Below are 13,748 nucleotides of genomic sequence, written 5' to 3'. Positions count from 1 at the left end.
TAATTATAATATATATATATATATATATATAAGTGTTACTAGTGCAGGTGAAAAAACAATCATAATAATAATGTTTTTATTTATAATACCTTTTTTACCTCTAGATCTTAAAGGGTAGGAAACAAAGAAAACAAGCAAAAGTCATTAAATAAGTGAATAAATCCATAAATAAGAGATTAAAACCAAGATGAACCAAAAATGTAGCTAAAAATAAATTATTTAAGGTCTTTTTTTAAAGCAGTCAGTGGATTATTTTGCCCTCAGTGTCAATTAAAAATAAAACATGAATTAAAAAAAAATCTAGAATAAATATACAAATAATAATTTATTGCTAAACACTTTCAGACAGTCTGGTCGGGGATTATTGGTGTTGAGCAATTTGATGGCCCTTGATGGCAAATCAGCTGTTATTTCAGTAATTGATTAATCGCAATTATTCTGACCAATCTGATTAATTGCTATTAATCGTTTAATGTGAAGGCAGCTGCTTGACACCGGGTCTGACTCTTTCTTTTTGTGCCCGTCTAGAATCATGGGTCTGTACGCCTCCGTTGTTCTGGTCATCGGGAAATTTGTGCGCGAGTTTTTCAGCGGCATCTCGCACACCATCATGTTCGAGGAGCTGCCCAACGTGGACCGCATCCTCAAGCTGTGCACCGACATCTTCCTGGTGCGAGAGACGGGCGAGCTGGACCTGGAGGAGGACATGTACGCCAAACTCATCTTCCTCTACCGCTCGCCGGAGACCATGATCAAGTGGACCCGGGAGAAAACCGAGTGACAAACGGAGGCGACTCGGAGCTTTTCAGGGGAACTGTGAGAGCGAAAAACGGCGCTCAGTCGGCCATGATGCCTCGCAGAAACACTGATTTTAACTAAAACTGGTACATTTTACTTGTTAATGACGAAAAGCAGCGACAGCGATCGAAACTGAGCACAAATCTTCAACTGCAGAAGTTGTTTCTACTGCTCAGCGTGAAACGTGGCTGCAGTTTTACTGATTTAAGGGCTTTCCACTGACGAGCATGAGCACAGTGAGGACCAGATGAGCTCAATCCCAGACTCTCCAAACTGGATCTGTCGGATCGGGACCGAGCAATGATGGGAGCACACACAAAAAAAAGTCAATTAGTGACCGAGAAACATTACATTTCTTTACATAAGGCTCTCAGAAAAGACTGTCTTGCCTTATTTTGTTTGTATGAGAAGAACTGAACCTGCTCAGAATCACACATCTTTCTCAGGAAGAGCCGTTTTCATCGATACGTTTGTGTCGTACCTGTAGGCTTTAACGCATCTAAAAGAATGTGAGACTGTAGAAAAGGTGAGAACTATTTAAATGGCATGAAATATAAATGGACGGACTGAAGTCAAGTTTGTTTACTGCACATTTGGGAAGGACGCATGGGGGGTTTCTTTGAAAAGAATGAGATTATTGCCAATCGATTACATCCATTCAATCTGAGTCTTCATCACCCATAAACCCACTGAAAGTCAGAAGAAGAAACGCTTTCTCATAAAAAAGGGCTGAGAGACACAAGCCCTTTGGTCCAAACTATGCATTAAATACCATTTTAGCATGACTGAAAAACTTAACTATTGCCATGAATAATTTTCAGAACATGTACATACAAGGGGGCCACGTTACCGAAGGGGCCGGCGCAGAGGAATGACATGTGAAATCGTAGCTGTATATTAAGACGATGTGACAAGGTGTGCAAATAAAAGTTGTCTTGAAAGAGTTTTTCTTTGGTGCTTTGTTTGGAGAAACGATGATGGAAAACAGCTGCAGCATTTAGAGGCCTCTCTGCAAAAACACCAAATCCTACCAGGTACGTTCGTCTGGTTTCTACTGCAAATGTCTTGACAAACTTGAAATAAGACATAATGTTATAAATATGAAAAAGAGAGAAGATATATGAAGAGTTTGAAAGTTTTAAGAAAAATTTTACTTTATTAGATATATTGAAGAATTTGGGGAGTAAAATACAAAGTTATTCAATTTGTAAAGAAAACTAAATTATTTTATGGAATTTGATTATAGTAGGTGTGTTTGTGAATGTGTGTGATAGATGTTATGTATAATTGTATTTGTATGTATGCGTGTGTGTGTGTGTGTGTGTGTGTGTGTGTGTGTGTGTGTGTGTATCTATAGGTAGGATATATTTATTTTTATTTATGTTGGAGAGAGAATGAATCACGAACCACACTCCATACCAGTAGGTGGCGGTAATGCTACTAAAAGTTTGTTGCCAACCGCCAGTAAAACCAAGAAGACAAAACTAACTTGCAAGTAACTTATGCAATAAACAAGCTTGTTTTAACATACTAATTCCTTCATATTTATGAAAAAGTACTACTACTATTGGCAGATTATTTCATAGAACATGGGAAAATGTCTCGTTATACTGAAATAATCTGCAGATGAAACTAGTACTTTTTAAATCAATATTAAGGAATTGGCTCTTATGTTTTGCTTAAAAGTTACTTGTTAGTTTTGTCTCATCACTAGAAAGTTTCTAGTCAAATATTTTAGTACATTTTAAATGAGTCAAAACTAACTTACAAGTAAATTTACGTCAAGATACAGAGTGCATTTGGAAAAAATAAAATAACATGATCTAGTAAGCAATGCAAACGAAATAAGCTCCAGTCAAGTAGTAAAATGATTTCCTGTACTGTAAATAAACGTAATCTGAAAACAGGTTTTCATGTTTTCATTAGCTGTGAGGACTTTTCATCAAAATTATCTGAAATTAGCATTTGAACTGCATCACTGAGTATAATAAATGTGAGTTTCATTTTTTTTAACCGAACTAGTGAATTAAATTAATCGTTCAATGATTTCTTAAAGAACCTGCTGAGGCACAGCTGTACTTTTAAAATATGTCTTTGCAGCAACAAAACTGGAAAAAACTCCAATAGGATTTTTCATAATAGAAAAAAACTTTCCTTGGATTAAGTCTCGTTTCCTCCTAGTGCTGCAGTCGTTTACTGCAAACACATTAAATCTGACTTCTACAGACAGAAAGCATTAACCTCATCAGGGATGGAAAGCTGTTCTGATCTGCCGTTAGACTCCAACTGATGTGGAAAATCTGCTTAAAGGAAGCGAAACACATCAAGAGCCTTCGAGGGCCACAAAACAGGTTTATTGAGAAGTGTGCAAAGTTTGGGAATCTGGTTGAGGAGTAAACAGGAAATGACGGGGAAAAGGAATAAATAAAAAATGTAAACAGCCACTTTATCATCTTAATAAGCCTAATATTAGATCATGTATAAACACATCATGGTCCCGTTTTTATGCTTCCCATTTAAGTCTCTGATTTATACATTGCAAAAAAAAAGATGGCGGTACACACAGGACTATATCTCTTTATTTTAAGGTAGCACACACCTCGAAGTAGAAGAACAAACTTAGCGTATATTTTGATTATTATTGTAATCACTGATGCTGAAGACAACAGGGTCGTTCTAGATCATTCTTAAATGCATCATATTTGACTTTGCATGAACATTTTTTGAATTTTATTGTTTTTAAACATGCATTATTACCAGTGTGATTGCATATTGCTTTCCAGCAGCCGTAAATACTGAATAAATTATCTCTGTACAAATAAAACACCTATCCACTGATCCAGTCGCGTTTAGAGTATTTTTATAGTTATTAATCTACCCACAAACAATAACAGCAAAATGTACAGCTTCACCGAGACGACACAAAACAGAACAGGTTCCTACGCCAGGCAGAAGAACAAACTTAAGAGGCCCGATATTCTCTTCTGCCGCAGCGGCTGGAACCGTTTGGGTTTTTTATCAGCTTGTTGGAGATCAAACAGGCCAACGTCCAGGTTGAAAAGGTTCTGAACACAGAGGAGGTTCTGGTGGCGACCGGTTAACACAACCCGCCCTCGTACTCGTCATCCTCCTCGTCCTTTGCAGCTGAAGGCGCCCCGCCGGCGCCACCCTGTGGCGCAGCGGCGGCCTTCTTCTTCTTCCCTCCTCCTCCAGGGACTTTCAGGGAAATGGCCAGTTTGGCGTACTGGAAATACAGAAAAGGAATTTTAAAAAATATCTACATAATTAATTACCACATAAACTGTGAGACAATGTCAGGAACTAGATCAACCTTTAAAGAGAATTAAAGGTATTATAATTGTAGGAACAAACTTATTAACTCATTAAATACATATTTGTATTACAGACACTTTCTAAGTTCATTTTTGTGTTTCAGTGACAATAAATTAGGCAACTTTGTACAATAAAGTTGTAGAAATTATTACACTTTACAGATGCAACACTATATAATCATCACTTTACAAGTTTACATTGTAAAACAATGTAACGTGTAACCAGTGATGAAAAAGTAGCTTTTATTGTATTACTGTTTACTCCTTGAAAAAGTAACTTAGTTAGATTACAAGTTACTTTATTAGTGACTTTCAGCACCTGCTGACAACAACCTCAATATAAAAATTACATTGAGTTTAGCCAATAGTTACTTAATTGCAAGTTATTTCTCAATGGTAATGAATGTAGTCTTCTTGTTACATTGTAATAGTCTTYACACAATGTTACAATGYAGAACTGCAACGAACGACTTTATTGATTATTCTATTTATTATTCTGACACTTGGTCAATTAATTGTGTAAAAAAAATGGATGTTTTTCATTTACTCACAGAACAACACTAAATCTAATTGTAAACTGAACATTTACAGATGCTTTTCATGTCATGGAGACAGATTTGTTTCCAGATGTAGTTTTCCTTCCACTTCTCAATTACACCTTACTTTGTGCAAAAGTAAAAGTTATGTGAAACGCCGTGCGAATACTGAGTACTCACGTCGTTGTCCATGTACTTCAGCAGAGGGGAGTTGCACACGCGGTAGACCTGATCCTCGTCCTGCTCGTCGTAGCCCTGCAGCAGCGTCTCCATGGCAACGCAGTCTTCACTTCCGCTGTAGCCGGGCAGACTGGCGGAGACGCAACGCTTTATACAACCAGCGCCTTAGCTAATGAACGCAAAGTTAAAGATGGCGGCGGAGCGTTCCCGTACCTGTAACTCTCCCGGACACATTTATCAGCCGCCACGAAGTCGCCACGGTGAAGATGGACCAGAACCTGGGCCGTCGTTTTCTGAAGCATCAGAACATTACATCAGGAGGTCAGGTCAGCAAAAGGGACTCAATTAATTAACACTTAACAGTTTTAATTGGTCGCTTTAAACTGAGTTCATGTAAAGAAAAGGGGGAAGGAAGGATTTAGGACAAAACAAAGAATTTATCAAAAAACTAAAAGATTTCTGACAAAACGATTTATGACAAAAAGAAGGAACAAACTCTGTAACTCTTTTCTACCTTAACAGATAACTGAACACAGCAGCATAAATCAACCAGGAACAGTTCTGCCTGCTTTCCCTTCAGGATCAGACCCGGTCAACCCAGACCAGAACCTGAGCAGACCCACCTTGAAACACATGGGGAAGTTCTCGATCTCTTTGTACATGTTCTTCTCTTTCTGCAGAGCGACTGCAGCTTCGTCCAGCCTGTTTAAAATACATTTAATCACTTTTCTATCACAATCACATTATCTACTCTACATCGCAACCACCATGTAGGTTAGTAATTTCAACACATCATCATCATTTCCAGGCTTATTTTCTAACTTTATGCATCACCTAAACAGATAAATTTTTAAAAAGTGGGATGGAAAAATGTGTTTTTAATTTAGTTGCGTGATAATTCTGCACAATAATTGCACACATTTAGATATTTTCCTAAAAAAGGCAACAAAAAGGCTTAATTGAGTACTATAGTTGGTAATTAATAAAAAATAATCCTCAGAAATAACACTAATTTTGCACACAATGTGTTAAAACAATCCAGTGGAAAATTACAACGAAATAATCTTTCACCTTTTTAACCTGACCAGCAGTCTGGAGGCTTTTCCCAGCAGCTCCACTGCCTGACGCAGACGGTCTTCGTTCTGCAAACGTTGCACCACGATGTCGTTAAGCAACAGCATAATAACCAAAAAACCTGAATTATTCAACTTTTAAAGAAATTCTCACCTCAAATACACCTGCCGCCTTCTGGTAAAGGTCAACAGCTTTCTCTAGATTTATGGGCTCTATGAGTCTGAGGAGGAAAAATGTGTTTTAGTTCAGAGGAAAATCAGCTTTTTGCTCCGTTTGTTTTTATGACCAGAAGCTAAAATGCAAAGGTTCTCATATCTGTTAAGTTTTTCTCATTTTAAGGTGCTACAGTCACAGACTTTGGCGTATTTTAATGTTTTTATCTGGCACACAAACAAAAAGTGTTGCAAAATTGTGAAATTTATTAGTTTTCAAAATATTTAGCAATTAAAAATTTGAAAATTAATACAATATGTATATTTGTACTCTGATAATGCTAAATAAACTCCAGAGCAACCAAACACATTCAGGATTCACCTAATTATTAATAGTAATAATATTATTATTATTATTAATAATAAAAAAAAGACTTATAGAATTAGAACAATTAGGGTTGCAAGTAATAATTATCTTAGAAATCCATTACTCTACTGATTAATCGGATAAAGAATTGCACATTCTTCATATTTTTCATTTATATATTAGAAATCCATTCAAATATCGAAATAAACAAATGATTCAGTTCCTTTTTAAATAAGAAAATAGACATTTTATTGCCTGAAATGCAACAATATTGCATTTCGTTAGTAAATTTAAACCAGGTGAAGCTAAAACTAAGAGCCACTTGATGAGTCTTGGGTAAAACATTCACGTTTTTATCTTAAATGCAAAAACTATATATATTTTGTACAATTTTTATTTAATTACTGCTCTGGTTATGTTGTTCTTTCCCCAAATGGCCTCTTTTTGAGTCCGATTAATCGATTACTAATTAATCCACTCAGCCCTACAGACAATCTCTTCATGAGGCAGTTATGTAATATAATAACAGTGTCTTCAATAAGAGGCTTCTTCTGAAGAGCTGTAGAACAGACTGCTACAGGAGATCCTTCCAGCAGCTCTATAGAGAAAACTGCACAAGTTACAAATCATTTAATTTCCCTCCAGGATAAATGAAGTACATTTTAAATTAATTGAGTTAAATTCGCAGGCATTAAGCCTTTAAGGGCTGGAACTTAAAACCTTTACATTAAAGGTGTCGTCGTAATGCGGCAAACTACGATGAAAACCAGAGCGTCAGCTAACTGTTTATCACGTAAGTTAACTCTTGTGCTTCTCCAAGGAGAAAATGGTGTTGGTTTTACTTTCCGGCCCGATCCAAGGCCATGGCGGCGGTGTCAGGAGTCCCGTTCTCCATGTACATCATGCAGGCTTTCTCTATGTACTGGATGGCTTCTGGCATTTTCTTTTGCTCCTGTTGTAACGAGGCAGGTTAATCCACACCGGATAAATATTATCGCTTCCCAGTGGATCCTGCCAGCACTCACCTTCATCATCATCCCTGCCTGCTCAATAGCCCTGATGAAGAGGAGGGCAGTTAGAGACAAGACAAACGGCGGGTTTCATGTTCGCAGCGGGTTAAATATAATTAATGATACTTACTTTGCAGCATGAAAGAGTCTGTAGATCAAGTTAAGGAAACGTGCAAAACATGCTTAAAATGGACATTAAACAGTGACAGATTTATCTGTGCTTTTAATTACAACGGAAAAATTTTAAATCTTACCAAGTATTTTTGATCTGGTTACTGGGGCAAATATTTTAGTGAACTTGAAATTAGACAAAACTAACTTACAATTTACTTTTCAGCAAGATAAGTGAGCTTGTTTTAAGTAAATAATTAATTGATATTGATTAAAAAAGTACTAATTCCATTGGCAGATTATTTCACTTATAAAATGGAAACAAATTTTGTCATAAGTGAAATAATCTGAACTTTTTTTTAAATATTAAGTAAATATTGACTTAAAACAAGCTCACTTATCTTGCTGAAAAGTTCCTTATGAGTTAGTCTTGTCTCATTTTAAGTGTACTAAAACATTTGAACAAAGAACTAGACCATATGTGTCAAACCGAGATAAAACTGTCAGAGAAATGGTCAAATTAACAAAATAGATGGAGTGCTTTCAGAAAACAAAACAAGTTCATATTAATTTAGAAACAACAATACTAATGTTTTAACTCAGGAGGAGTTCAGAAATCAATATTTGGTGGAATAACCAGGAGGTTCAATGGGGTTCAGTGCAGTGGACTTTTCTTAATGCTGTCCAGGTCAGCATAAAGCTGACAAACACGGGATGAGTGAAAAAAAAAATCAAAACTTTGATAGAAAACCTTTAAAAAAAAACTGGAGAACAATTTGTTAGCAACTATGTGAAGTTCTACAGAAATATACAGAAAGATCTGGGTGATTAATGGCAGCAGAACGTAGATAAATGAGCTGTGGTGTAAAACTTTTAAACATTGTTTTGTTTGTAATGGGTCTCAAATGCCATCTGCAGGATACGTCTTGTTTTCTGTGTGGTACTCGGCCTCCTTCAGGTAAGCATCCTTAGCTTGATCATACTGCTTTGCGTTCTTGAAGCAAACAGCTACAAACAAAAGATCAACACACAGACAGTTTACTATAAACTCGATAAAAAAAAACCTTCTCTCTCTCCAGGTATAAAACCGGGTTTATGATCTGTGTTACCTGCTTTGGCGTACTCTGATGCCGCACTGTCAAAGTCAGGTTTCCATTTTGTCAGACTCGTCTTTAAGCTACAACATTAAAATAATGAATTAATTACAATCAGGCTAAGCAACCATGATAAGAAAATACTAATACTGAGAATAAATGTCTATTAAATGTTTATTAATGTCGCAGTATTATGTGGGGAAGCTGCTACGGTGGCCTTACAGCAGCTAGCTACATCAACATGAACTGCTGCTAGCTCCGCGGATAAATCTCCTCATTTCTGCCGTTTCTCACCATTTTTCCGCTTTAGTGATGTGTTCGTGGGCTTCGTTTATCTTCTGAGCTGCCATCCTGACGCTCTTCAACGCTCCTGGTATCGATAATAATCCCGTGAATGTTGCTCCCGTCTGTTTGGATTAACAGGAACTCCTCCTCAACGCAAACGTCATTGGATGTCGCAGCCTACGGGTGCCGCGGAGGACAAACGTCTGCGCGAGAATGAATGCAACGAGAAAGTTGAGGAGAAGCATGAATATTTAAACCAAAGTTAATAAATACATAAACAAAGAAACAAAAATAAATAAATACAAATAAATACATAAATAAATAAATGTAAAGAAGCGGATAAGGGCCACTGGGGGGAAAAATCTGAATTTTTTTCTCTGAATTTGGACCTTTTTTCACAATTCTTGTGTTAAAGTCTGAATTTTATCTCAGACTTCTGACTATAATCTAAGACTTTTGATTTTATCCTGAGAATTGTAACCTTTATCTCAGAATTTTTACTCTTTTTCCGTCTCAGATTCCAATCTTTTACCTCCAAATTCTGACTTTAATCTTGGACTTTTGATACTACTCAGAATTTTGACTTTCTTCAGAATTGTACCTTTTAACTCTCAGAATTTTTAGTTCTTTCTATCTTAGATTTCACACTTCTTTTTTTCTCACAGTTAAGACTTTTTTATCACAGTTCTGGGAATAAAGTCAGACTTTTATATCTGAATTTTGACTTCAATCTCAGATTTCTGATAATAATGGGGCACAGAACAAAAGAATGAAACAAAAAAGGCAATATTTAATTGTTTAATATATTAAGTGAGCCACAGAGTCACTTGCGCCTCCAGAGCTTCAGATTTCACAGATGAAAACTGTGATCCTAACTGTGAAGCTAAAATAGCAAAGGCTTAATTTTCAATTCAATTGATATAGTAAAACTGAGTAGAGCCAATTAGTTACACTTTCTGTGTCAGCGTGTATAATAAGAAATTGATTTAGTATTAGGTCTTCAGCATAGGAGCCATATATTTTGGCTTGTATGCAGGACAAATTGTACAAAGGAACTGGCCCCTGGCGGCCCCCATCTAGAACCGCCCATGGGTAAACCTCCCTGAAACTACGGTTTCAAGGTTTATCTCCTACATAAACATTATCAGATGCAAAGAAATGAAATACGTTTCTTGCCAACCGCTAATAAAATTAAAGGAGAAGAAATTAAACCGTTTATTGTTCTAGTTCTTAAATATTTCCTTTCCATTCCCTGGAACTGCAAGAAGGAAGTGGGATTTATTAGCTTAATAATTAATCTTTCAGTTAGCGGAAACAAGGAAACGTTAAATTGTAAATTTTTGTGTTTGTTTCTTTTTTTTTCTCTTAGATTTTGTGTTTTTTAGAAGCAAATATTTGGATAAAAATGAGTCTGGGAAACGGAAATGACGCAATGACATCCAGGGTCTCTAATGGCTGAACAACAACTATCATCGGGCAACAAACTTTCCCTAACTTCTCTGGACAATAAAGAAAGTTTGAAGTAGCAAATTACTTGGGCAGTATTTCAGCTTAGGTTTGTTCATATGCTAATTTTGTTGTCATAAATGTGGAATTACTGATGGATCCGAGATATGATATACCGCGGAGGGCCGCTGCCGGTGGTGGCAGCGGAGGCTCCGAGAACTCGTCTCCCGCTCTGGGGGCTCAGTCCCGCCGCAGGAAGATGCCTCCCCGACCCGCTGACTTCAAACTCCAGATTATAATTATTGGCTCCCGTGGAGTGGGTAAAACTAGCCTCATGGAGAGGTTCACTGACGATACTTTCTGCGAGTCATGCAAGTCAACAGTAGGTGAGGACAGAGTCTGTTTTTTCTACTTTCTATTCAGACAGTTTCAATTGGTTTTAAAAACGGGATCCGACTACTTCCTGAAAAGCCATTAAACCACGATGGAATGAGTGAAATGCGGTTTTTTCCTCCCTGTTTCCTGTGAGAAGCTAAGTCATGCTAACTGTTTTAAGATGACAAAGAGTGAAGTTTATAGTAATAGAGTTAAGTTCTATTTGCCTTAGTGTTGATAGGTTTCCAATGGTCTAAAAATCACCTATATAGCTAGTAGTTGCAATTAAAATACACGTGATAAGCGTGAATTAATAAAAAGATTTTTTAAAAAAACAAAAAAACGAAGGTTTTATGAGACGAACGTCTGGTCTAGTTCAGCCACCAGTTCCCATTTTCCTGCATCATTTTGATATAAAGAATGTGCCTTTCTTGTTTATTTAAACATAAAATTAATTGTTGTTGCGACCCTGTAAACAGTCCTGTGACCTGGACCCCAGCCAGCCACAATGGCCAGTCCCAAAATAGTCACACACAAGCAGCTGCTATGATGGAGATTCATGTTGTCATTCCTGTGACCCAGCAAAGGCTCTCTGWTATTATGTTAACTTTATCAGAGGCCACTTGTGGAAATGTTTTGCATTATCCCGTGTAATGTTTATTTATATCCTGTAATATAAGTCTGCTGTGTTCTCAACTTGTGTTTCCTATTGTACTTTCAAATATGCAACAAGTAGACTATACTGTTTACTACTTGTTGTCATACCCCTCAAATTCAGATTTAACGCTGTAGAAGAGCTCAGAGAAATTATTTTCTCTAAGTAACACAAAATATAGTAAAAATATAAAAGTAAAATTCAAAGTATCTCAGTATGCACTTAGCCAAAGTAGCAGATGTCAGTAAAATAGATTCGGAGAGGTTGTTGGTTACCAATGGTTGGAGTTTTTTATTCTTTTGTATTCTGGCTTTGGGGATAMATTTTCAGTCCTGCGGCCCAGGAACTTTTGCCCAGCTGGGATCGATTGGAGGGGGTGCCTGTCACAGGCCACTGATTGGGATGCTCTGTCCCTGCCTCCAGCAGAACCTCTAAAAGATGGTCCCAACAGAGTCCAGGCACCTCCGAACAACCAACCCAACCCTGTGGACGARTTTGTTTTGCTGTTCTTCTCTGTCAAGCAGATTTTTCTGCAAACTTTGAGCATCTAAAAGCTGAATTTATGTCCATTCTTTTTTATATTCATCCTCTGTGAAGATAGCTCTTTTTAAAGCTTTTTGCACTTCACTTTACACGGCCCATCTGTGGCGAAGATACAACAAAAGTAGCCTGCAGAAACTTTATGTGGCCTACAATGACGGCATGAGGCTCCTACTCRGAGTGCCTAGATGGAGCAGTGCTAGCCATATGTTTGTACATAATGATGTTCCCACATGTGCAGCTGTGCTTAGGAATCTCATGTATAGATGTATGTGTAGATTTTCTGTGTCATGCAATAATATAATTGCAATTTTAGTAAATCCTGTTTTTATTATAGTGAGATTTTTCTCAAGATTGTGGAAACATTGGTGTCATCATTTATTTGTGACTCAGTGAATGTCATGTTTTTTTTATTTATTTATTTATTTTTAATTATTTTTCTCTTATTTTGTTTTTACCTTTTTTATGGACCTTTTTGGTCTGGAATAAAGATTGATTGATTGATTGATTGATTATATAATAGCACAAACTCAGTCAGATTGACTACAGAGGAGCTCAATTTCAAATCTAAACGCTTGCAACAAWTTTTGATTGGATGAAGTTCTATAATTATACATTATTATTTAGGGATTTTGTCCAGCAGATAGGTGAATCTCCATTGTAGTCTTTAGTCTTTTTTTATTCGTTTTTTGTATCTTTGGCAAATCTCTGTCTTCAAAGATTGGCTGAATTAATACTGGCACTAAATTAAATTACAGACAAACTCTATTTATCAATTAGGTCACTTCTGACAATTTTCAGAGATTTATTTTTTAAAATGTAAATTAAAAAAAGCAGTCTTCCCTCCACTGCAAAATCATGTTTTCATCCCATAAAATTCCAATAAAATGCACCAAAGCCTGTTGTCGTAATGTAATAAAATGTTAAAAAGCTTTTCAAAGGAACTTTAATCCATCCATCCATTTTTTTACACCCTTGTCCCTTAATGGGGTCGGGAGGGTTGCTGGTGCCTCTCCAGCTAACGTTCCGGGCGAGAGGCGGGGTCACCCTGGACAGGTCGCCAGTCTGTCGCAGGGCAACGCAGAGACACACAGGACAAACAACCATGCACACTCACACCTAGGGGCAATTTGGAGAGGCCAATTAACCTGACAGCCATGTTTTTGGACTGTGGGAGGAAGCCGGAATACTCGGAGAAAACCCACGCATGCACAGGGAGACCAATCAAACTCCATGCAGAAAAACCGGAGCTGGGAATCAAACCCAGAACCTTCTTGCTGCAAGGCAACAGCTCTACCAACTGTGCCACTGTGCAGCCAAACTTTAATCCACCACAGGTAAATTTAAACCAGATTAGAAACCAGCCAWATGGAAAACCCCCAGAAACAACTCGCATGAAAATGAAAGCAACAGAAGAAACTTCAATGTCAACCTTCATCAACTCAGGAAAAAACAAAGTACATGATATACCTGCTTCTAAAAATATTTTAGTATCGTTAGACAGAGTATAGTTGTATTTTTGTCTTTTTTTAAAATATTCTTCATTTTTTGCTGTGTGATGTTTTAATGTCTTCTGACCAGGTCGTTGTTGAAAATGAGAATTTGTTCTCAATGAGCTAACCTGGTTACATAAAATAAATCACGGATGGTATTCGGCTGAATTCACATTTCTGTTTCCTTTTGCAGGTGTTGATTTCAAAATCAAAACGGTTGAATTGAGAGGGAAGAAGATCAGACTTCAGATATGGTGAGTTTTCCTCTGGGATGAGATGCAGCTGATTAACCTTCTGCTT

General features: G+C 37.0%; 3 protein-coding genes across 7 annotated transcripts in view; 2 read left to right on the top strand and 1 right to left on the bottom strand.

Moving 5' to 3' along the window:
- The window catches only part of piezo2b (piezo-type mechanosensitive ion channel component 2b), a 124,023-nt gene extending 122,279 nt beyond the window's left edge, over window positions 1-1,744 (top strand). For all 5 annotated transcript variants that reach the window (XM_008434600.2, XM_008434601.2, XM_008434602.2 and 2 more), the window contains one exon: window positions 529-1,744. In XM_008434600.2, the coding sequence (XP_008432822.1) occupies window positions 529-781 (253 nt within the window). In that variant the 3' untranslated portion in view covers window positions 782-1,744. The remainder of the gene's footprint in view (window positions 1-528) is intronic.
- A 1,386-nt stretch (window positions 1,745-3,130) lies between these two features.
- Window positions 3,131-9,117, bottom strand: napgb (N-ethylmaleimide-sensitive factor attachment protein, gamma b). Its single transcript, XM_008434596.2, has 12 exons — window positions 8,949-9,117; window positions 8,670-8,737; window positions 8,484-8,568; window positions 7,580-7,597; window positions 7,465-7,495; window positions 7,282-7,391; window positions 6,074-6,140; window positions 5,918-5,988; window positions 5,470-5,548; window positions 5,060-5,139; window positions 4,847-4,976; window positions 3,131-4,042 (listed from the first exon to the last, which is right to left on the bottom strand). The coding sequence occupies exons 1-12, from the start codon at window positions 9,002-9,004 to the stop codon at window positions 3,896-3,898; spliced, it is 942 nt and encodes a 313-aa protein (XP_008432818.1). The 5' UTR covers window positions 9,005-9,117; the 3' UTR covers window positions 3,131-3,895.
- Window positions 9,118-10,357: 1,240 nt separating this feature from the next.
- rab12 (RAB12, member RAS oncogene family) overlaps window positions 10,358-13,748 on the top strand; it is a 17,189-nt gene continuing 13,798 nt past the window's right edge. The window contains exons 1-2 of the mRNA XM_008434585.2: window positions 10,358-10,771; window positions 13,642-13,702. Coding sequence (XP_008432807.1) covers window positions 10,540-10,771; window positions 13,642-13,702 — 293 coding nt within the window. The 5' untranslated portion in view covers window positions 10,358-10,539. The remainder of the gene's footprint in view (window positions 10,772-13,641; window positions 13,703-13,748) is intronic.

This window comes from Poecilia reticulata, linkage group LG17 (genome assembly GCF_000633615.1).
Source record: "Poecilia reticulata strain Guanapo linkage group LG17, Guppy_female_1.0+MT, whole genome shotgun sequence".
Classification (NCBI taxonomy): Eukaryota; Metazoa; Chordata; class Actinopteri; order Cyprinodontiformes; family Poeciliidae; genus Poecilia; species Poecilia reticulata.
This window is presented reverse-complemented; position numbering and strand designations above follow the sequence as displayed.

Coding starts and splice junctions, on each gene's coding strand:
- napgb (XM_008434596.2), bottom strand. CDS start 9,004: ATGGCAGCTCAGAAGATAAACGAAGCCCACGAACACATCACTAAAGCG. Junction 8,738..8,948: donor ATCACTAAAGCGGAAAAATG/GTGAGAAACGGC, acceptor TTAATGTTGTAG/CTTAAAGACGAGTCTGACAA. Junction 8,569..8,669: donor ATCAGAGTACGCCAAAGCAG/GTAACACAGATC, acceptor TTTTGTTTGTAG/CTGTTTGCTTCAAGAACGCA.